This window comes from Juglans microcarpa x Juglans regia, chromosome 7S (genome assembly GCF_004785595.1).
Source record: "Juglans microcarpa x Juglans regia isolate MS1-56 chromosome 7S, Jm3101_v1.0, whole genome shotgun sequence".
NCBI lineage: Eukaryota > Viridiplantae > Streptophyta > Magnoliopsida > Fagales > Juglandaceae > Juglans > Juglans microcarpa x Juglans regia.
Window position 1 is genome coordinate 21715377 of NC_054607.1, and position 23337 is coordinate 21738713.

A 23337-nucleotide genomic window follows, 5' to 3' on the forward strand; every position below is an offset into this window, starting at 1 on the left:
AACATAAGTGTTTTGGAGAGTTTATGCAGTTAGTTGTAGTCTCGTGTGATTCCAAAGCGAAATTTCTTACTTTTAACTTTGTGTGTTGTCTCCAAGTGTCGTGCTTTCGTGCCCTTCACGAACTCCTGCTTGTTTATCGTTGACCCACCTGAAGTTGTAGGTGTGAGGACAACAACTCCGGCCACCGCTGAGTGATCAAAATAATTAAGAAAATCCAATCCATAGACTTCTCTCTCTCTCGCTCTCTCCACTCATCTATTCTGTATTTCTTTTATTTATTTATTTATTTCCATTTTGCGTCATCTTGTGCAAAATAGCTTGCCTGTCCCTTTTAGGAAACATATTAAGACATATCTCCAAAGTAGCTGTATGATTCAGTCTTCCCCGAGCGTTGAGAAATCAGTCAAAACTTGGGAGGAATAAATGTAAAATGACATGCTGACAAGCAACCAAACGACGAGCTCCCCACTAACATAACTCCTCCAAAAACTCCTGCCTAGCTAGCTTCTTCCCTTCCTCGTATAAATCAGCCGCCTCCCTCTCTCATCGTTAACTCAAGCTCCTTTCAAAACTTAGAAATGGAACATCTTCTTCAAAAACAGCAGAAAGGAGTTTCAGCCAACACGCAAAAAAAATACAAAGAGAGGACCACGAACAATAATATTATTAGCAAAAGCAAGTTTGTTGGGGTGAGACAAAGGCCTTCTGGGAGATGGGTAGCAGAGATCAAAGACACAACGCACAAGATAAGGATGTGGCTCGGCACCTTCGAGACGGCCGAACAAGCTGCTCGAGCTTACGATGAAGCTGCTTTCCTTCTTCGTGGTTCCAACACTCGAACCAACTTTGCAACTCATATCTCCCCAGATTCACCTATCTCTTTGAAAATAAAGAACCAGCTCCATCAGAAAAAGACTTTGAAACAACACCCTTCAGCAGTCCCCACCGTTAAACCGGCGAGTACTAGAATTACTTCTACTTGTCTCACTAATTTTAGTACTAAACATAGTGCTTCTTCTAGTGGCAAAGACCAAGGTCCTTTGATGGTTGGCGATGTATATAGACCAGAATTAAGCAACTGCGTTGCGGGAGATGAAGCAGGCGAGTTTCATTCTGATCATTCATGGACATTTCAAAGTACTACTGGGTTAGATCAACTTCCGTTACTTCAAGATAGGTTGGAGTTTCCCAAACATGGTGGTAATAATTTGATTCCTGCAGATACAACATATGTAGAGCTTACAGAATTTGAAAGAATGAAGGTAGAAAGACAGATTTCAGCTTCGTTATATGAGATGAATGGAGTGAACGACTATGCATATGATGATGCTAGTGATCCCCTCTGGGATCTGTCCGCTCTCTGTCACTTGTTCTGTCCAAGTTAATAACTCTCTCTCTCTCTCTCTCTCTCTCTCTCTCTCAATGCAATAAGAATATGTTGAAAGAGATCGGCAGCTATGTCTTTCATGTTTTCAAAATGATCTGGTGATTTTGAGAAGTGCTACCACTTGGCGATGAAGAGAAGGTACTGAAATCTTTGTTAATTCAAGAAGGTCGATATATAGTATTACATATATGCTGGTCGGATATGGTAGCTTTCACTACCTGACCAGTGAAGTCCTGTTTGTAGTCTTTAGTAATCCTATTGGCGGTTTTGATTGCTGTGCATAACATTCATTATAATAAGACGACATTTTTGGGTCACCCAAGGCTTGCTTGTTTTTGGAAGTCTGGGACTTTGTGAATGGCTTACTGTTATAACTACAAGGCTATATTAATATGATATCACCAGACTGATCAACTTGTAAAAGTTCAGTAATTTTCTGTAAAAAGTACAAAAAAATCTTAATCTTTCAGATCAAAGTTGATAGAGTTCCATCCATCAAAGTTGGTACTAGTGGCCCAACCACTCCGTGTTAAGATCAATAAACAGATCAGATCTAAATTATTCGAACTAGTTTTGGAAAAAAATTGGTAATTTTTAGTTTTATTTTGGTCGAATAGATTACTAATTTTAATGAAAGAAAGACAAAATATTAAAGATGAAAGAAGCAGAATTGTTTTTAATGTTAAATCAGTTTCTTGAGTCTTTTTGGGCCGGAGGGAAAGAATATAGAAAATTCTGATGTACCGTTGTTCTATGGAACCGATGTGACAATTCTTATCAACCAGCTCCAGCACAAATCAAAAGAATGCAAGTGATGGGCAAGCCTGCATTAGTATAAAAGAATTGAAAGGTAAACCCTTTTAAAAAATAATGTTATATGGATGTTACACGGCTACTGTGTTAGAAGTAAGATTATTCATTCCAAAAACTTGAATTTATGATCATGACATTAATGCTATAACAACTTTGATGCAATTTTGAGCTGAATATATCTCTCTTCCTCAAGGCATGGTGAGCTCAAAGTCATGCACATTGAACTTCTTGTGCTCTTTAATTACATTCAATAGAAGTTCCTGTAGTCCAACACAAGCAAAGCATGAGGTCATAATACTCATAGATGATAGATACTTGCTCACTATTCTTACTCAAACAGAAAGTCGATGCTGAACTGGCATTCATGGAGTTCCTTTGAAGGCACAAAAAGAGCAATCACCACCCATTCTGCTTTAAGAAAGTATGCTTGCTTCACCCATTAAGAAACTCATTAAACATATTAAATGATTCTGTTGGAGGTAACGAAATCTAAATATTTAAGCCAAAAGCTTATAATTCAGCAGTGGAACTAAAGCATGCAGAATTTGGTCGAATAGATTTTAACCAATTGTTTGTTTGTTAATGTTATAACTTAAATCAGAGTAAAGTAGTTGAAGTGCAATACAATGATTACAATACTTCTAAACTTCATTTCTTATCCATACTTCAAAAGTTTTCACATCTCTCATGATTTGGAGTTAAAACCTGAATTTTGATTTGCGTGATTTTATTTTCTTATTACTAAACTTGTATATCACCCCCTCAAGATTTTCAATCCAAAGGAAAAAAACATGAGCAAGTATAACGGTACTTTCCTTCTCTAATTTTGTTTTTTCTCCCTTTCCTCTAAAGTTTGAAAAAAAAAAAAAAAAATCATTCTCATGAGATTAGTAATTTGCTTTTTCCTTCTGTGAAACACAAATGCTACCTTTTTTCATTTAAAACCTTCTCTCCTAAAAGGAAATATGAAAAATGAAAAATAGTTGTAGTTGTCTACTTTCCTTTAAAAATCCACCAAATTAACTACCTTCACTCACTTGGGGATATGAGCTAGAGGGCTTCTTTCTTTCTATTCCCTGTTCCGAGTACAACCAGATATATTGCCTCTTTCCGTCTCTTCAGTAGCGCATTCTGTGAAAAACCATATTTCTTTCTCCTGCTCTCTCCCTCGCTTTGAGCTCTTATCTTTCGCTCTTTGAATCCACTAAGAGAATGGGAGACGCGAAGAAGCCCAAAGCCGGTGGCGTGTGGCCCACCGTGAAGCCTTTCGTCAATGGTGGAGCGTCTGGTATGCTCGCCACGTGTGTTATCCAACCCATCGATATGATCAAGGTCCGTCGAGTCGTGTATAGATAGATACCCATTTTTCTATTATCTGTTTTCATTGACATCCACTAAAAAGTTTCCATCTTTTTTTTTTTTTTTGTCTGAAAATTGGATTTCTCTGATGGGTTTCAGATATGTGTTTCAATGCTTTTCCTTTTTAGTTTTTCCCATATTTTATGGGTTTAATGCGTTTGAATAAAAGCCATTTTTTATGGTTTTTTGTCGGATTCGTGTAGGTGAGGATTCAATTGGGTCAGGGATCGGCAGGCCAGGTTGCAAGGAACATGCTTAAGGAGGAGGGTTTTGGTGCCTTTTACAAGGTTTGGTTCTAGAAGAATTTGAACTATACTCTCAGAAAGTTTGAGCTTTGCTATTTTGTGATTTTGTGATGCAGTTTATAAAGACATGCAAGTGTTTTGACGTGCTAAAGTTAGTTTTTGTGTTTGCCAAGATCTATACCAAAAGATTGACGTTTATTGTGTTCATCTCAGTGGAATTATGAATTGAGTCATAAATTGCAATAAGTTACAACACCAAAAGAGGCCGGCTCATATGTCAAAAAGACTAGTCAATGACACAATTGAAGCTAATTGGAATTCTTATAAAAAGCAAGAACTTCTATCTCTCATAACAATGAGAGATTGCATTCACCGCCTACTTATACTTACTCAGCCATGTGAGATCCCCCGAACGCCCCCACTACATCAGGACCCTTTTCAACGTTGCACAAAAGCCATTACTTTACGTTCAGCTAGCACTAAAAAGGCTACTCCTAGTAGAAATGGTATAATTATTCCAAGTATTTGTGCTCGAACAACTATGTACAATTTAGATTTTCTATTCATCACTTCAAATCCTTGATGGCATTGTTGGGCCATTCGATCATAAGTGTCACGGCTCAAATCCCACACTTTTGATTGAGTTTGGCTTTGATACCATTTGTAACAACCCAAAAAAAGCACAAATCATGTTTGGGTCGATACCCTGAATGGAATAGTCAATGATACAATATGAGCCCTTTGAAATCATTATAAAGTGCAAGAGCTTCTCCCTCCCAAGTAATGTGGGATCTCATTTGTCACCTTCATTTATTCACTCTCTACAAGGTATGACAATTGTGCTAGTAGTTTTCATATTTAGCTATAATATGGGTTTTTGTTTACAGAACTAGCTAGTTGATTACATTGGTCTGTGAATTTACATAGGATGCTTGGTTAAATGTGGATTTATTAGAGACAAGTATAGTAATGACTAAGAAAGAAGCTGGAACAAGTGATGCTGATTAAGGCATACATGCATAGTGGTGTGGTTTTATTTGGCTCAGTTTATTTTGACTTGTTTGATTCAGATTGTAGCTATGTAATGTCTCTTAATATTTACCTCTCCCTCCTCCCCAATAAAGAAAGTAAACCAACAGATATATTTGTGGTTTGTCTAATTGCATTATTTTGGGCAGGGGCTATCTGCTGGACTTCTCAGACAAGCAACATATACCACAGCACGACTTGGATCATTCAAGTAAGTGTTTGAAAACAGCCATTGTTGGACTAAAAATAACTTCATCCCAGCTAACTATGAACTCAATTATTATTTTTTTAAATATTCCGTGGTGTGCTTTTCTTTCTTGGGATCTTTGTTTTTGTCCTTCTGGATCTTTCCAAGTGGGTTCAACTTAATTACACCTAATTTATTTATGTTATCTTCCCTATGATTGTAGTTTCCCTGGATCAAAATATTTCCTTTTGATTCCCTTAGGATTTTAACGAACAAAGCAATTGAGGCCAATGATGGGAAGCCCCTACCTCTATATCAGAAAGCTTTGTGTGGGCTTACTGCTGGTGCTATTGGCGCATGTGTTGGTAGTCCAGCAGATCTAGCACTTATCCGTATGCAGGCTGATGCCACTTTGCCTGAAGCCCAGCGCCGGCATTACAAAAATGCCTTCCATGCACTTTCTCGTATTGTTGCGGATGAGGGAGTTTTGGCACTTTGGAAAGGTGCAGGCCCTACTGTAGTGAGAGCAATGGCATTGAACATGGGAATGCTTGCCTCATATGACCAAAGTGTTGAGTTTTTTAGGGACTCCCTTGGTTTTGGTGAAGCTTCCACAATATTAGGTAAGATTTCTATGCGATAATTATAGATATTTTTATGGTAAAAATGTCTAATGTTATTATTTGGCATTTTGAGATTTTTATGTATAATAGGATCGTGCACTGGTTGGGTTTTCTTTAGGAGGCAATATATGATAGGGTCTAAAATTGCGATTTTGGGGGGGGGGGGGGGGGGGTTGATTACCTCAGGAAGAATTGTTCAAGCATGCTTTTTCACTTCTCACTCCCACCATTAAGAGTGATGGGGATACTTAATAGACCTGTCATATACAAAGGATTGGGTCTGAACATGGGTCTTAGCTATGCCTATGTTCCAAATTGTAAGTTCTAATGAGACCGTGCGCGATTACTCTCTCTAATGGTTGACCATTGTGTGTGTGTGGGTGTATCTGCACGCGTGTGATTGTGGGTTGCATTTGCTAGCATAAACTTGCTGTTTTTCTTTTGGCTAACGTAATTATCATGCAACTAGAAAAGTTGCATTCTGTTCCATTTCACCTCTCTTTTAGGCAGTGATGGTCTACAAGATCTTTTATGGGGAAGCGTTAGGGTGAATTAGCTTCTTTCTTTCCGGTATACATTCTCAAACTAAAAAAACTCTTAAATTAGAAAATCTGAATCAAGTATAAAAAGAATTGGCAGACCAATCAGATCTTGATTCAGCTCTTACTAGTAGTTAGTCAAGGCTGGACTTCTTTTTTTTTTTTTTTTTTTGGGGGGGGGGGGGGGGGGGGGACTATTGGTTTCTATAGAAGCATTGTTAGGCATGTCCTATGCAGTGGTTTATAATAAGGGTGGCTTGTTTGTTGGATCATTATTTTGAATCCTTTCCTTTATAGACCTGTCTTATTTTGACCGGTTTGGCTCAAGTGGAATATGGAAGCTCTATATTAAACTTGAGTTTTTAATAGATTAAGTCTTATCTCTTGTATATCATCTTGTGTACTTGGGCTATGCCTATCTTTATTAATAATATCGTTCACTTATAAAAAAAAAAATAGATTAAGTCTTTTCTTAGTTGGTAGTGTTTACAATCATTTTCTAGAAGCCAATATCTGTTGACAAAGTTCTTTTTTAGCATATACCATTGGAAGCATGAGTTGGACTGTTTAAAAGATATCAGGAGTTAAGCATAGTTTTGTTTTGAGCTGAATGTGAGAAGAAAGAATTCTGAAATTCACACAAATCTTCACTAATACAGTAATACTCCAATTTGGGTTGTGAGTAGAAACATCAATACAACAGACTTTTCTGGGTTAATAAGAAAAACCGTTACGCTAACAAACCCCATTTCTTAATTGACACACCCCTACATGGTTTTAACTCAGTTGCCGTTTATAATTTCAAACTCTATGCATGGTCGTGCACACCCACACCATAGCCATGACCCCATAACATGCCCTCACTCCTGTTTTTGGCTCAAAAAAAAGAGATCGTAGTAGCTTCCCACATTCACATTTATGATCCCATGCAGCATGTTTCCTTTATAGGGGGATTAGAAAAGTCTCTAGTTGGATTGGACCATGATCAAGTCCGGAGAGCAAATGTTATCTGCTGTATAGGCCTGACTTGACAAGTAGCTGTATTCTGTTAAAGATCACAATTGGTTGAATGGCCTATCCAAGCATCTTAGGTTGCAATCTGAACAGATTGGCAATGATACATTCTTCTTGAGAGCTGGGTTGGCTAATTGTGACTAGTCTTTATTTTGGATATTCCTTGATGCTTTAAAAACCATGCTTAATTTACATTATTAATTATTTGTTTTGTCCAAAAAAATATCAAATATTAACAATTTTATATCAGATTAAAATAAGAAAAAAAAGAGGGTGAAATTTAAGTGGCCATCTTAAGTATTTAGCCTGTGATTTTTTAGGTTCTTCGATTGAGATGTGTATAAATCCAAGGAGCATTCTTGGATGCTCTCTTTTTGTCATTGGAGGCACTGATACACAAAGAATTAACTATATATAGTTTCTTCTATTAAAAATTGGAACTTTTTATTTTGTCTTTCAAGCTCTTTCGCCCCCAGAGCAAAGTCTTTCAAACTCTGTTCCTACTAGTAAATTGCCTTCATTTCCAGAAAAATATTTATCACATGTCTTTGCTTTGACTAAGTTCTTATTGCTACTCTTTTCTTCTCAGGTGCTAGTACCGTTTCAGGTTTCTTTGCTGCAGCTTGCAGTTTACCCTTTGATTATGTCAAAACCCAGATTCAGAAGATGCAACCTGATGCTGAGGGGAAGCTTCCTTACTCTGGCTCTTTAGATTGTACAATGAAAACCTTGAAAACTGGAGGGCCTCTCAAGTTTTACACTGGGTTTCCAGTCTATTGTGTTAGAATTGCTCCCCATGTCATGGTACTCTCTCTCTCTCTCTCTCTGTACATGGGCATGCGTGCATGCACATCTATGCCCATGGGATTTGAGTTCTGTATTTCAGTCTTTTTCTTTCCTTTTTGTATAAATGAAGGGAAATTACCTCCGGCACCCTACTGATCAGCAGTTGGCTAAAGATTACGTATCCTCCAATATTGTCTACTGGTCTGGAATAATCCCTTTTATTTAGGTTCTGATTTTTGGATGTTTTCTCTTGTGCAGCTGACTTGGATTTTCCTCAACCAGATCCAAAAGCTGGAGAAATCCGCAGGGTTGTAGTTTCTCAGCTCGGCTGGAGATTTTAATAATGTAATTTTCTGCCGCATTGTTTTGGGTGATTTGACAATTTGACACCCTCGATCGAAGTCGAACCAAATATTTATTTTGAAAATATCGGTTGAATTGAAGTAGGCTTCCACAACGTGATATTTCCCTTTGCCATGCATGCAACTCCGAGTCTTTTCACTTGGAAATTTTGGAAATTTTGAGATGAAATGTGAAAGTAAAATAAAATGCTACTACAGAAACAGCATTCACGGCTGGCTGATCTATTTTTATATATGGAGATACGTCTGATCTATTCCGGCCAAAGCTGAATTGGAAGAGTAGATCACTTTGATTTTCTTTGTTGTAATTCGGGACAAGTACTACTACGTACGTACTGATGAATCAAAATGCATGCAGTTTCAATTAATGTTGTTCATACAGCTAGCTAGCTAGCTAGCGTACATTAATCTATAATACATAATGATGATATTTATTATAGATCATCAGGGTGGGACTATATATATATATATATATATATATATATATATATATAACAGGTACGATTGATGATGATGATGATGATCAGTGAATTTGTTTGAGAACGCCGTTGGATACCTCAGAGAAACCCATTAGGGTATCCAACTGCTTTGCGAGAGGGAGGGTGAGTTTGGCGGTGATGAACTGATAACCGCAGTGCTGATGTGTGAGCTTCTGAGCAGTCAACATCTGATTGGCAGAGTCGGCATAACGTGCTCCCTGCCAGCTCTGAAGTGCGCTTTTCATATGATTTCCCACAGTCACCAGATTACTTAAGCAAGTCCCGCTGGCTCTCTTGAATTCAGCGTCGTTGATTGTTTCATAAAAGTTTCCAAAAGTGGACTGGAAAATGGCAAGCTCAGTTTGACTACATTCAATGGCTGTGCGTCCAAGGGCTTTAACATCCTCGTGGGAGCTTCGTCCAAATACTTGGTAGCACTTCTTGCAATAGAATGGTATTGCGGTTTTGCTACACACATCTTTTATTAGTGCTGCATCTCCTTTCACAAACGATAGGTGTGGTTCTGAAATGAGACCCAGAAAGATAGCTAGCACAAGCACCAGGAATGGTTTCCCCATAATTTATATTAAATTAATTAATTGCAAGAAGACCTGCGCGCAGGGAAAAACCAATATATATATATATTAAGGATCGAAGGAATGTATCATGTACATACATACATACATATATATATATTTAATGGAGGAAGAAAGAAGAGTTGCATATATGCATGCATGCGTAAATTAGAATATAATTACCTGAAGACACTGATCAACGTAAAAGAATTCGGAGAGACTCTGAAGAGTTGTGTAAGCTTCTCGGTCTCATGCATGCATGAAGCTTGGATCAGAGGTTTTATAGAGACAAGAAATTAATTATTAATTTCTGTTAGAATTACTAGCTAACATTATCATGTACATGTTGTGGATCGACTATAATTAGAAGACATATATATATATATATAGAGAGAGAGAGAGAGAGAGAGAGAGAGAGAATAAATGCAACTCAAGAATGATCTTTAATTAGTTGGCTATATATGCATATATACTATGATTAACCAACATCACTAGAGGCCAGAGAATTTATTAACCATCACTTTCTCTAATACTCACTCTTAATTAATTACCAATACCGTCTACAAATGCAATTGACAGAATCTCTCCTGAAATATCGCTGTTTCATCTATTTGTCTAAGACGAGATCGAGTACGTAATTTACGCGGTCAACTCTCAGTATTATTATTGCTCGACCACAAATTATAACAAAAATGATAAGAATTACACGAGCTAGCAAAAAAAAAAAAAAAAAAAACAATCATTCAATCGTAACTGCACGGACTAAAAATAGAATCAAAGTCGTTACTCCAGAATGGATGGCTGGTTAGTATGGTACGATCTCTCAACTGACCCAGTGATCATGTTGGACTTGGAACTGCAACTCTGCAACTACTACCTCTCCCTAATTCTACATTTCCCAACCCCAACACAATCACTGCGTCTATTCCTCTTATTTCTTCCCCACGTCTTCGTAGATTCCAACCCTTCCCTCCCCTCTCGTTCTCTTGTACCGGCTCGCTACTTGGTTTTCAATTCGTAATTCGATTCCTGCTTTTTCCTTTTTTTTTTTCCCTTTCTTTTCTTTCTTTCTTTGAAGCTTCTTTTTTCCCTTTTCAAGTGTGAATCTTGCCGTGTATGAGTCCCCCCTCTTCTCCGTTTGCAGGCTGGTAAATGATTCTCCCGTTTTTGTATAACTAATGGACTGCTGACAAACTTTTATCAGTGAGCCAGCTTCGGCAAATATCAACGATGCGGACCAATGCGTTCAAACTTGTATGATTCTCTCGAATTTACTCGCGTTAGTTTTCATTTGTAGGATTGTATATATATTTTGCCTCTATTTATTTGTTTATATTTAAATGGCTGACTTTTTCTATTTGGCTCATGAATTGGTCTCAGTTATTATGGCTTGTGATTTAGGCCTTTTGACTATGTTGCTGTTTTAGGTCGACTATGTTGCTGTTTTAGGTCTACCAAGTACACAGGGAGTATAGATTAGAACACCTATCTAGGAAGAGTAAAAATTAAAAAAAAAATAAAAATAAAAAAAAAAGAGAGAAAAACACCGACTTTAAAGTTTGCTTGCTGACAAGCCCATAGTTGGTTTTCTTATCAATCAGTTTGTTATGTTCATTACAAATTTGGCAACTTTAAAGTTGTGTTATCTGGCTTGGTTTTCACTGACTGTCTGGTCTTTGCATATTCTATACGCTTTTGTCATCTTCCTCGTTGATTTTTGTAGCCTGCCCTGAACTGGTTTTGCCTCATCATTTATAAGCTATATAATGGTTTTTAACGATTTCACATTCTTGGCCATTTCTATAGGGAGGCCTTCATCAGATATCATGGTTCCAGTTTCTTCCCCATGAAACCGAATTGAACCCTCTACCAGATAAAAGGTTGGGATTTTATGGCAGTTTTTTTCTCCCTGATTAATCTAGTTGATTTAGATAATTGGAAAGACAGTGTACTACAACCAGTTGCTTAGTAAGACCTCTTTTGGATTGAAACAGTGTGGAAGTAGAGCAGAAATATATTGCTACAATGTTGGTGCGTTCATCTCATCTGCAGTTGCAAAAGGAAGGATTTCTCAGCACATGGGTCAATTCCCTTGTTGGGCCCTGGGATCCATATCACTATATTAGATTCTGCACAATCCTGGTAGTGCCACAGCAGTTATTTTGCAGTCTCGTGCTGCCATCTACTTTTGGTACTGTACCCAAACAATCTTCGGTCATCTAACTACTCTATACCTGTATAAATTACACAGATGAGAAAATTAAGCTTTGATTTTTTCTTCCTGGGCGTCATTCATCAGTTGTTGAGACTGCTCAAAGTGCAGTCTTCAGATTAGAAGGTATCATGCTTTCTTGCGTTTTTTTTTAACACAGTTCTTATGTGGTGGATTATCGATTATCGATTGTTGTTTTTGCTTTTTACCATTATAACTTCTATTTTCTGCTTGGTGTGCACTATTTTCAAATGGTATTTATTTCTGTATGATTACATTACTACTATCTTATTTTGATTGGTTAATGTGAAAAGTTACTACATCTGGAATCTGGTTGGCTCTTGGGGACTCAGAAGAGGTTGCAGCTGCACTTTCCCAGGCTTCAAGGAATTGTATAGAAAGGTCACTGATCATCAACTTTTCAAAACTTCAAGGGGAAAAGTTTGTCATGGAAGTGTATACCAAGATCACTAATCATCAATTTTTTGAAACTTCAAGCGGAAAATTCTGTCATGTTCATAACATGATATTTATTTTATTGGAACTGGCAGGAAACTTATTGGACTTTCCTACATGAGATTTGGAGATGTGTTTTCAAAGTATCGTCCATCTCAAAGCGACAGAATTTTCAGGTTTGTTCACAATCATATGTTGATAAATAATTGTATTAATGGTGGTGATTGTAGATATTCATTTATCAATTGAATGTTAATGTATACAATTTAGGAATGTATCTCTCTGTTAATATTAGTTGTACAAAATATATTTACCATGTATAGATTTTGAATATTAGGAATAATTTAGACTTTCCCGTTTATAGCATATTATCTACTTTCCTTGTATGGATTGGTGATTACGTTGATAATGAGAAGTGGCTGAATGGTGATAGCCAGTTTTTCCAAAAAGCTCTCTTTGTATTTCTGGTTTCCCTAGTATTTTGACATGGTATCAAGAGCCAGGTTCGTGACTCTTGCCTGTTTTGATTTTTTTTTTTTGTCTTTGGGGATTTAGGCACCATCTGTTGCTGGTTTCTGGTGAGTTTGTGGATTTCGGTGCTCCTTGTTACGTGTTTCTGGTTCCCAGGAAGCTGTCAGCGATCTCTGTTGCAGTTCCTGGTTGGGTTATGCAATTTGGTCGTGTCTGTGCCATTTTCTTGCTTCTGGTCTGCATTTTGGCGTCATCTGTGTGAGTTCCTTGGGTCTCTTCTGGATTTCGGCGCAATTTCTCTTGGTTTCTGGTTTGATTTCCTCTTTTGGCACTCTCTGATTTGGTTGGGACTCTTTGTTTTGTCTTCTCTGGTCAGTTCCGTGTGCAGCCTCCTTGGTTTGCTGGTCTGAGTTCTTTTGGTAATCCCTTTTCGACACCTGTTTGTTTTGGCACCTTTTTTTTTTTTTCTCCCTCTTGTGCTTGTTGCAGTCATCTTCTAGTGGGCTATTTTATTCTTGATTCCATCATGTCATCAGATAAATTAGACTCGTTCCATATTCGTATTACTGGCAAAAATTATTCCGTTATGAGAGTTTCAATTTGAATTATTTCTCAAAGGGAAAGAGTTGTGGGTCATATTGACGGAAGTGATCCCGCACCTAGAGATGTAGAGGCTTTGTCTAAGTGAGAAATCAAGAATGTTATGACCTGGATTCTTAGCTCGGTTGAGCCTCTCCTTGTTCTCAATCTGAGGCCTTATAAAACTACCGCTGATATGTGGAAATACCTTAACAAGGTTTACAATCAAGATAACACAGCTTGGCGTTTTCAATTGGAGTATGAGATGGCTAATTTCACACAGGGAAGTCTCTCCATTGAGGAATATTTTTCTGGTTTTCAAAATCTGTAGGCTGACTATTCAGACATTGTTTATGCTAATGTTCCCGCTGCAGCTCTCTTTGTTGTTCAAGTAGTGCATGAAACAAGCAAGAGAGATCAGTTCTTGATGAGGCTCCGTTCCGACTTTGAAATTGGACGTTCTAATTTGATGAATCGTCATCCTTTACCATCTCTTGATACTTGGTTGAGTGAACTTCTTCGTGAGGAGCAGCGTATAGTAACTCAGGTTGCAATGGAACATTGGGCTAATGTTAGTGCACCTGTTACTGTGGCTTATGCAGCACAGGGGAGGAGTAAGGGTAGAGATATGCGTGTTGTCCAGTGCTTTAGTTGTAAAGCTTTTGGTCATATTGCTCAGGTTTGCCCAAAGAAGTTTTGTAACTACTGCAAGAAACAGGGCCATATCATCTCCGCTTGTCCCATTCGCCTTGAAAGGAAGTAGGATACTACTTATAATGCCTCCACTGGTGCCTTTAGCTTTGATGCATTGCTTGCTGCCTCGTCAGTTGTTCGTATTTCTGTTCCTACAGCCTTAGCAAACCCGAACACACTCATTCTTGAAATGGTACAACAAATGATTATTTCTACTTTTTCTGCTTTTGGGCTCTCAGGTAATCATAAAGTTTCTTCTAAGCCATGGTATTTTGACTCCAAAGTCTCTAACCATATGACCAATACTATTGTTTATCTTTCCAATGTTAAATTATGATGGACATCTGAAAATTAACACTGCTGATGGCAGCTCTCTACCTATCAGTGCTGTTGGTGATCTTTCCTCTTCCTTAATTGATGTTTTATGTCTCTTGACCACTCCACGAATCTTATTTATGTTGGTCAATTGTGTTGTGCAGGATCAAGTGTTAGGGAAGATGATTGCGAAGGGGCCTAAAGTGGGACGACTCTTTCCTCTCCACGTTTCTCCTTCCACCTTTATCCCTAGTTTTCCTTTACTTTCCTTTGTATGTAATGTTGTTGGTTCTGGAAATAAGATGTGGCATAGACGTCTAGGCTACCCGAACTTTGATGTACTTTGTACTTTGTTTAATTATGGTTTATTGGGAAATAAAGCATGTTCTTCTCTTGATCTTTTTTTTTTTATTGTACATCATGCAAACTTGTCTAAAATAAAGTTCTACATTTTTCTCATCATGCATCTTGTGCCTCACAATATTTTGATATTATTCATAGTGATGTTTGGGGGATTGCACCTGTTGTTTCTCATGCACATTATAAGTACTTTGTTACTTTCATTGATGTCTTTAGTTGCTTTACTTGGGTTTACTTCCTACGGGCTAAGGCTGAAGTGTTTTTAGTATTTAAGCGCTTTATTGCACTTCTTGAGACTGAATTCTCTGTCAGCATCAAGGTCTTGTACTCTGATTTTGGCAGAGAATACATATCTAATGAGTTTTAGGACTTTCTTCAAAGCAAAGGGATCATCTCTCAGCGTTCTTGTCCTTCGACACCGCAACAAAATGGTGTTGCTGAGAGGAAAAATCGTCATCTTCTTGATGTGGTAAGGACCCTTTTTCTTGAATCATCTGTTCCTCCTCGTTTTTGGTGTGAAGCTCTTTCTACTTCAGTTCATTTGATCAATCGCTTACCCTCTCCTACGTTACATCGTGTTTCTCATTTCTTTAAGTTGTTTGGCCATTATCCTTCATATTTTGATCTTTGGGCATTTGATTGTGTTTATTTTTGTGCATCTCCCTGCTCATGAATGACATAAACTTACTGCTCAATCTGTTAAGTGTGCTTTTCTTGGTTATGCTATACCTCAAAAGGGTTATGTTTGTTATGATCCCCATGCTTGTCGTATATGGGTTTCTAGGAATGTGGTTTTATTTGAAAACCAATATTTCTTTCCATCTCATGTTGAGCTGCAATTTTCATCTTTATCTCTTATGCCTAGCTTCTATGATTCTCCAATGATCGTGGAAAGGTTTAAACCTTGTTTTGTGTACGAACGACATCATCGTCATGAGTTTGGTTCCACTTCTTTTGTGCCCCTTCAAGATCTCGACTCGGCGCCTGATCCTGCTTCTGTTTCCACCACTCTTTGCCGGTCTACTTGTCCTTCTCGACCCCCTGATCGGTATGGTTTCTCACCCCCTGTCTCTCTCGTAGCTACTTTATCCTCTATTTCCATCCCTTCTTCCTACAAATAGGTTATGGAACATGAGTGTTGGCAAACTACAATACAAGTGGAACTTCAAACACTTGAGGAGAATCATACTTGGGATACTGTTTCTTATCCTCCTACAGTCAAACCCATTGGGAGTAAATGAGTTTTCTCTGTGAAGTTTTGTTCTGATGGGTCTTTGGACCAATACAAAGCTCGCCTTGTAGCTCTGGGTGACAAACAAGAATATGGGGTTGACTATGAGGAGACATTTGCTCCTGTTGCCAAAATGACCATGTTCGAACCATCTTAGCTATTGCCACTTCACAGTTGTGGCAGCTACATCAGATGGATGTGAAGAACGTCTTTCTTCATGGTGATCTCCAAGAAGAGATCTACATGAAGCTTACCTCTAGTATGACTACTTTTTCTCCTCATGATGTCTATAAGTTAAGGCGTTCTCTGTACAGGCTCAAGTAGGCTCCCCAGGCTTGGTTTGAGAGGTTTCGTAGTACACTTCTTACCTTCAGTTTTACATAAAGTCAGTATGATTCCTCTTTTTTTTTTTTTTTTTTTTCCCCACAAGTCTGATGCGGGTATAGTCCTAAGTCCTTCTCTTGGTTTATGTGGATGATATTATCATTACTGGCACTATCTGTGGTTTGATTACTAAGCTTCAGAAGCTGTTACATGCAACTTTCCATATGAAAGATCTTGGCTAGCTCACATACTTCTTGGGATTGGAGGTTCATCATCGGGCCAATGGTATTTTCTTGAACCAGCATGAATATGTTCAAGATCTTATCACATTGGCTGGTTTGGGGGACACTTCTTTTGTTGATACACCTATGGATGTAAATGTCAAATATAGGAAAGATGAAGGAGATCTTCTGGATAATCCTACTCTCTATCGGTGCTTGGTTGGGAGTCTTATCTACTTGACCACTACTCGATTGGATATCTCCTATGCCGTTCATCAGGTCAGCTAGTTTATGTCTTCTCCTCGGCACCTTCATCTTGCTGCAGTTTGCTGCATTATCCGCTATCTTTGAGGGTCGCCTACTCATTGGTATTGTGAGCAAACTACTTCGCCAGTGACTTAGAGGGAACGATTAGGTTGCAAAGTGATTTGAAAATATTGTTTGATTGTATTCTAACTGTCGTATTGAAGGAAACAGTATCATGTGGCTACAGGGATAATCATGGATTATGCTAGACTTTGTCAATAATCAAAGCGCGTTTAGGACATAGTATGAGAATAGTTCTCCAGGAAACAAATGTTTGAATCAGAACTGGTTATATTTGTCACAGTATGATAAATTGAGGATGAGAAAATTATGGGAGGAAGTTGGTTGAGGATGCTTGCCCACTTATGACTAATGCGGTGCTATATGGACAAGGGCAAAGCAAAAATAAAATGTTGGTTCCTGTTTAAAGAAAGCACATGATGGTTGAGTATGCTTTCCCACTCATAACTAACGACTTCTACTTATCTCTATTTCTCTCTGATGTTACTTTTCAAGCACTTGCATTATATAGATATAGTGTGTTGTTATAATTCTAAACTGTCAGCTATGTCTTTGCCGCCTTTGCTGATTTTGCAATATGTTTATGATATGGGAGTGATTGTTTCTCCTCATGGAATTTGCGGCAGGCTTACAGGATGCTGTCCTGATGATCTTGTCAAATAAGTATATTTTTGGTATAATAGTTTTTGCATCTATACACACCTTATCCTCTTCTGAAGTCATATAAATATCTAGTATGATTGAAATTTCTGCCATTTTTCTTTCTTTCAAAACAGTTCTGGCAAGTTCAAGACCTCTAATGGATTTATTGGCCTACAATATCATGTTTCTCAAGGTTCTGGTTGCCAGATGAGGGGGCAAACTTGCTATGTAGAAGTTTCCCTTGGCTGCCCTAGATCTGGAAGTGACAATGCCTTGCATCCCATTAGGTATTTGCCCAAAAATCAAGTTGCTGAATCTGCTGCTATTGGAAGAGGTGATCAGAAGGGATCGCTGGATCAATTACCAGTCCATCAGAAAATATTTATATATCCAGCTGAGGCTCTGCTTGTCCCAGTCCTGCATACATCATAGGCCATATCTTCTCTGAAAAGGTATATGCTTCTGAGAGTTCTACACATTTTGTTTGGGTTTTTGAATATGATTTGGGGCTGGGCTTATACAGAGCATTTAAATAAATCTGGATAAGGTGGTTCCAGTTGGACAAATTTTGTGATGTGGTGAAACTTATACATTGAAGGAAGAGATAGATAAGGACATGGGCTTCAGATGTAGTGAGTTGGTGCAAACTGGGCAGTATTCAACGCTCAAATCAAATAAGTTTAATATTCCTCAATCTTTGGGCCTTGTCAGCTATAATGGTGGGCTGGTGTTGGGTAAAAATAAGCCCATCTTATTGGGTTAATGTGGCAAAGGCTGGCTTATCTCTCCAGATTTAAAAAATAAACACCCATATGATATGAGCCTAGATAGAAGGCTTTTTAAAGGCAAAAACCAGATGGATTTGAATTTTATCAACCCAATCCAGGCAAGCACTCTGAAAAGGATAGTGGATGGGGGAGGCATGCCGCCCAGTTTGGTTTGATGAGTTGGTGGAACTTGGCACGGGATTACTCCTGGGGGTTGGTCCAAATCTTGCCTTGTTGAGGTTTCATATCATGACAAATCTTATTGATCTACCTTTGATTGGTGGCAACTTCATGTGGTTTGACAATTATTGTAATCCATAGTGGTCTAGAATCAGCTAGTTCCTTTTATCCCAGATTGAGAAGGGAAATTTTCCATTAGTATATCAGAAAGGGTGCTATGTATAGATATAGAAAAAGGCCTACAATCATGTCAACTGTGACTTTCTATTGTATATGCTGTGAATATGTGATTTTGATGAGAAATGATGAAGATGGATCAAGCTTTGTATTTCTACCATATATTTTTCAGTGTAGGTGAACACCACTCCTAATGTTCTATTTAGTAATACCAGGGGTTTATGCTATGGGGTATAGTCTATCTCCTTCGTTATCTCTTATAGTTATGGAGGCTTTGAGTAAAATGATGTTTGCTTTAGTGGATGGGTTTTTTATTTTATTTTATTTTAGTTTTAGTTTTTAGCTTTTATTTTTATACCAGGTTTCTTTGTGGGGGTTAGTAGTCTAGAAGGGACTTACCATATCACATTTGCTATTTGCGGATGACAAGTTTAATCTTTTGCATAGTGAATCTTGATCATTTAAGATAATTGCTTTGCTTCTTTTTATGCTTTGAAGCAGTTTTAGGTCTGAAGAATCAATTTGGTGAAGTAAAAAAAATTGCTCAAATACCGTTAATAAAGATTATTTTGTCAAACTTGCCAAACTTATCATGTCCCCCTTTTTCTCTCTTCCTGCTGGCATTGCTAATTATTTAGAGAAGCTATAAAGAGATTTTTTGCGGGTCGGATTGGATGAGAAGTCCTGTTTTCACTTACTGAAGTGGTCTATGGCATGTTCTCCAGCTTTTGATGGAGGTTTGGGGATATGGAATTAATATTGTGTGACTGAGCCCTTTTGGGGGAAGTGATTACGAGGAACACCCAAGGGGCTTTTGGAGGTTGTGGTGAATGTGAAATATGGTTGCTCGTGTGGTGGATGGTCTTCTTACCAGAATGCTAGCTGTGTCTATGGCTCCTTTTGCTAATTTGTGGTGAGGAACCCAAGAATGTTATTGGGAAGGCAGTATACTATACTGCGTCAGGCATCATAGGACTCGAATCGCATTTAGGAATACTCACTTTGGAATTGCTGTCACAATGGCTATTGTTTTATCAATAAAATAAGGATTTTATTAAATTGGCATAGCCAAGTACACATGATGTATACAAGAGCAACACCTATGCTTGGGGGTCTAAAGATTCATGGAAATCATGTGCGTTCATGCCATTAAAGTCAATTACAATCGACCAAAGAAATAAAGTGTTAAGAAGGAATGTTCTAATCTCGTCCATTTGCTATCCTCAAAACTTTGACCATTCTTCCATCCATATCACTACCATCAACAAATCGGAATCATCTTCCACATAGCTGCTATTTGAGAGTTACCTTGGATGCCTTGCCCACTGGCCAGAAAATCAATAACTCTTCGTGGCATGATAGGGGTGGCAATATGTGACACGACTTGGAAATCCAACATGAACATGACGCGAAATTAGTGGGTTTGGATTTGATATAAATGAGTTTGGGTCGAAATGGGTTGAACCGTTAAGACACGATTAATAAACTGGTCAATAAGGAGTTAACTTGCTTAACCTGAAATCAATCTTCAATAACTTGTTTAAATTTTATTTCAAAACTACAATTTTATTTTTGTTGGGTTATAATATTGGTATTTATTGTTGGATCTGGATTTTCTGTGGGAGGTGTTAATATATCTCACCTTCTATTTGCTGATGGCACGCTACTTTTTTGTGAGCCGGACCGTGATCATATGCAATACTTGAGGGCTGTATTACTTTGCTTTGTAGCGGTTTTAGACCTGAAGGTAAATCTCTCGAACTCCGAAATGGTTCTTGTGGGTGGTGTGAACAATATTCAGGGCTTGGCGAATATCTTGGGCTGTAAGGTTGCTTTGCTGCCCTTGAAATACCTTGGTCTTTTGTTGGGGGCTTCTTTCAAGACAAAATCTATTTGGGATGGGGTGTTAGAAAAAAATTGAAAAAAGATTGACTGGGTGGAAATAGATATATTTGTTCAAGAGTGAGAGATTAACTCTCATCAAGAGCACTTTATCTAACCTCCCTACTTATTTTCTATCCCTATTTTCGCTACCTGCAAGTGTGGCCCTCTTGTATCAAGAAAACTTTTCGTAACTTTCTTTGGGGATGCATTGGGGAGGAAACTAAGTTCCATCTTGCTAATTGGGATAAAGTTTGCTCACCGATACCTTGCAGTGGGTTGGGGGTGCGTAATGTGAGGGTCTTCAACAAAACACTTTTGGGGAAATGGTTGTGGAGATATCATAGGGAAAATGAGGGCTTATGGAGAGAAGTCATAGATTCTAAGGATGAGCGTACTCGGGGGGGGGGGGGGGGGGGGGTGTTTTAATGAAGTTAGGGGGACATGGTGTGGGATTGTGGAAAAACATTAGAGCTGGATGGGGATGGGATTGTGGAAAAATATTAGAGCTGGACGGGGAAGATTTCCAAGTTTTTCAGATTTGCAATTGGAAGAGGTAATAGTGTTTATTTTTGCCTTGAACTCTGGTGCGGTGAAAGGGATCTAAAGCAAGTTTTTCCCATGCTCTACCAAATTTCTTGGGACAAAGAGGTTGTTGTGGCTGATTTATTGCTATTATCTAATGGTGTTGTCCATTGGAATTTAAGTTTTTCGAGAGCGGCTCAAGATTGGGAGTTGGATATGTTTGCTGATTTCTTTGACTTGTATGCAATGTTGATTGGCAATGAGGTGGAGGATAGGATGATTTGGAATCCGAGTGGAAATAAAAATTCTTGGTGCGCTCCTTCTACAAGGCTCTCTCTTAGGATTCTCTAATGATCATAATTTTTCTTGGAAGGCTATTTGGAAGTGCAAGGTACCTCCTAAGATTGCTTTCTTTGTATGGATTGCATCTCTTGGGTGGATTCTCACCTTGGATAATTTGAGAAAATGTGGTCTCATCATTTTAGATTGGTGCTTTAGTTGCAAGAAATATGGGGAATCATTGGATCATCTTTTGTTACAATGTGAGGTGGCCTGGTGTTTATGGAATGAGATCTTTACTCGGACTAGGGTGGCATGGGTTATGCTTGGAAGAGTTAGGGATATTCTAAGGTGTTGGACAGGAATTAGGGAAATGCCCACATCGCTGCTCTATGGAGAATGATCCCCCATTGCATTAAGTGGTGTTTGTGGCTGGAGAGAAACAAGAGATGCTTTGAAGACATGGAGCGTTCTTTGGATGAGCTGAAGCATTTTGTTACAGTACTTTATGTTGGAAAATAGATAATTGATTACCTCAATCTTCTGTCTATTAGGAAATCTATATATTTGTTTCTTTGACTTTCCTAGGATTATGGGAAACCTCTATAAGGATCCCACTGATATAGCAATCTGTTTTAGGAAGGAAAGTTTTCTATTTTATCTCCCTGTAATTAGCTCTGTAAATCAGCTATGTAATTGTATATATAAGCCGTGTAAAGGCTACAATAAGATCAATACAATTGATTCAATTTTTCCCACATGGTATCAGAGCTATAGGCTCTTTCTTGGGATTCTTGGCCTTCGTTGCTGTGAATCAATATGTCTGAAATCACAGTATCCAATACTACGGCACAATATGAGGAAGTTCTCTCACATCAGTCATCCAGTGACCTGCAGAACATTCAGGCGGCGTATAGGCTGAACGGGAAGAACTACTTGAAGTGGTCCCAATTTATTCGAACCTATTTGAAGGGAAAGGGAAAGCTTAGCCATCTCCTAGGGACTGGACCAAAGGAAGGAGATCCACGGTATGATGCGTGGGACGAAGCAAATTCCATGATCATGTCATGGTTATGAAATGCGATGAACCCAGAAATTAGCAACATTTGTATGTTTTTATCCACGGCTAAAGAGATTTGGGATGCAGTTCGCCAGATGTATTCAAAGGCCCGTGGTGCAGCTCAAGTGTACGAGATCAAGGTCAAGACATGTGCGACTAGACAAGGCAGTAAAACTGTAACTGAATATGCTAACTTCCTGGCATGATAGGGGTGGCAATGTGACACGATCCTTGAACCGAACACGAACACGACACGAAATTAGTGGTTTGAGTTTGATATTAATGGATTTCGAATACCATGGAAGAATGTATGGAAGACTAAGGCCCCATTTGGATTTAGAGTTTATCTCAACTCATCTAATCATTACAACTTTCTTAAATTCCCACACAAAATATGATAAACAATTCAACTTTTTCAAATCTCAAAACAATAATAATATTAAAAAATAATATTTTAACAATATTTTATTCAATTTTCAACTTTCATCTCAACTCATCTCATCTCAACTCACTATCCAAACCTCACCTAAGGCCCCCATAAAAGCCTTTCTTCGTGGTATCTCCACAACCACTTACCCAATAAGGCCTTATTGAACCAAGAAGTTCCGAATACCCAACCCGCCTCCGGGTATTGGGCTACAAGCTGTAACCCAATTCACCAAATGAAACTTGAATTCTTCATCCATTCCTCCCCATAGGAAGTCTTGTTGCAATTCCCCTAACCGGTGAGCCACCTTGTATGGTAGTCGAAATAATGATGAAAAGTAAGTGGGCAGGTTGGATAGAGTACTTTTTATCCCACAGTGGCTATTTGATAGAACTTAATGGTATATTTCCTGGTTCCTGGGAGCTTGCAGTACAGGGCTTTAGAGGGGTCAGACCGATACTCAAAGAGAGAGAAAGAGGATGCTTATGGAGGCTGCAACCTACCTAGGGTGGCAGGCACTGATTTGCAGCAGGAATCCTTGTGTAGACAGAGAAGAGAGTGGCGTCACAATGGAGGAGAGGGGTGGCCCAGCTGAGGTGTCTTTGGGTTTTCCTTTCTCAACTTTTTCTCTTTTGAGACAGCCCTATATTTGTTGAGAAGAAATTGTGCATGTATGATTGGGAGAAGAATATGGGATTTTCAGCATGATTCTAGGGAGGTTCATCCTTTTAGTTTTGTTTAAAAACTTTCCGAAAAATGACATGGGAAATCGGCAGCCTCATGCCAGGAGATTTCTAAGACTTTTTGTTGGA

General features: G+C 38.4%; 3 protein-coding genes and 1 long non-coding RNA gene across 8 annotated transcripts; 3 read left to right on the forward strand and 1 right to left on the reverse strand.

Moving 5' to 3' along the window:
- Window positions 1-172: 172 nt before the first annotated feature.
- Window positions 173-1888, forward strand: LOC121241392 (ethylene-responsive transcription factor ERN1-like). Its single transcript, XM_041139148.1, has one exon. The coding sequence runs from the start codon at window positions 579-581 to the stop codon at window positions 1383-1385; it is 807 nt and encodes a 268-aa protein (XP_040995082.1). The 5' UTR covers window positions 173-578; the 3' UTR covers window positions 1386-1888.
- A 1292-nt stretch (window positions 1889-3180) lies between these two features.
- LOC121241400 (mitochondrial dicarboxylate/tricarboxylate transporter DTC) lies at window positions 3181-8439 on the forward strand. Its single transcript, XM_041139157.1, has 6 exons — window positions 3181-3532; window positions 3763-3846; window positions 4983-5044; window positions 5282-5643; window positions 7786-8000; window positions 8241-8439. Exons 1-6 carry the CDS (start codon window positions 3413-3415, stop codon window positions 8295-8297), a joined length of 900 nt encoding a protein of 299 aa, XP_040995091.1. The 5' UTR covers window positions 3181-3412; the 3' UTR covers window positions 8298-8439.
- A 241-nt stretch (window positions 8440-8680) lies between these two features.
- On the reverse strand, window positions 8681-9659 carry LOC121241401. Its single transcript, XM_041139158.1, has 2 exons — window positions 9582-9659; window positions 8681-9434 (listed from the first exon to the last, which is right to left on the reverse strand). Exon 2 carries the CDS (start codon window positions 9399-9401, stop codon window positions 8868-8870), a length of 534 nt encoding a protein of 177 aa, XP_040995092.1. The 5' UTR covers window positions 9402-9434; window positions 9582-9659; the 3' UTR covers window positions 8681-8867.
- Window positions 9660-10217: 558 nt separating this feature from the next.
- On the forward strand, window positions 10218-14583 carry LOC121241117. 5 transcript variants are annotated; one of them, XR_005935661.1, is made up of 8 exons: window positions 10218-10415; window positions 10543-10652; window positions 11205-11278; window positions 11393-11540; window positions 11650-11736; window positions 11925-12242; window positions 13491-14002; window positions 14289-14583. It is a non-coding gene; the product is annotated as an uncharacterized LOC121241117 (long non-coding RNA). The 5 variants fall into 5 exon arrangements; XR_005935663.1 differs by having other exon boundaries at window positions 13491-13736; XR_005935662.1 differs by having other exon boundaries at window positions 11925-12012; window positions 12162-14002.
- Window positions 14584-23337: the final 8754 nt, after the last annotated feature.

Coding starts and splice junctions, on each gene's coding strand:
- LOC121241392 (XM_041139148.1), top strand. CDS start 579: ATGGAACATCTTCTTCAAAAACAGCAGAAAGGAGTTTCAGCCAACACG.
- LOC121241400 (XM_041139157.1), top strand. CDS start 3,413: ATGGGAGACGCGAAGAAGCCCAAAGCCGGTGGCGTGTGGCCCACCGTG. Junction 3,533..3,762: donor AACCCATCGATATGATCAAG/GTCCGTCGAGTC, acceptor GGATTCGTGTAG/GTGAGGATTCAATTGGGTCA. Junction 3,847..4,982: donor GTTTTGGTGCCTTTTACAAG/GTTTGGTTCTAG, acceptor TATTTTGGGCAG/GGGCTATCTGCTGGACTTCT.
- LOC121241401 (XM_041139158.1), bottom strand. CDS start 9,401: ATGGGGAAACCATTCCTGGTGCTTGTGCTAGCTATCTTTCTGGGTCTC.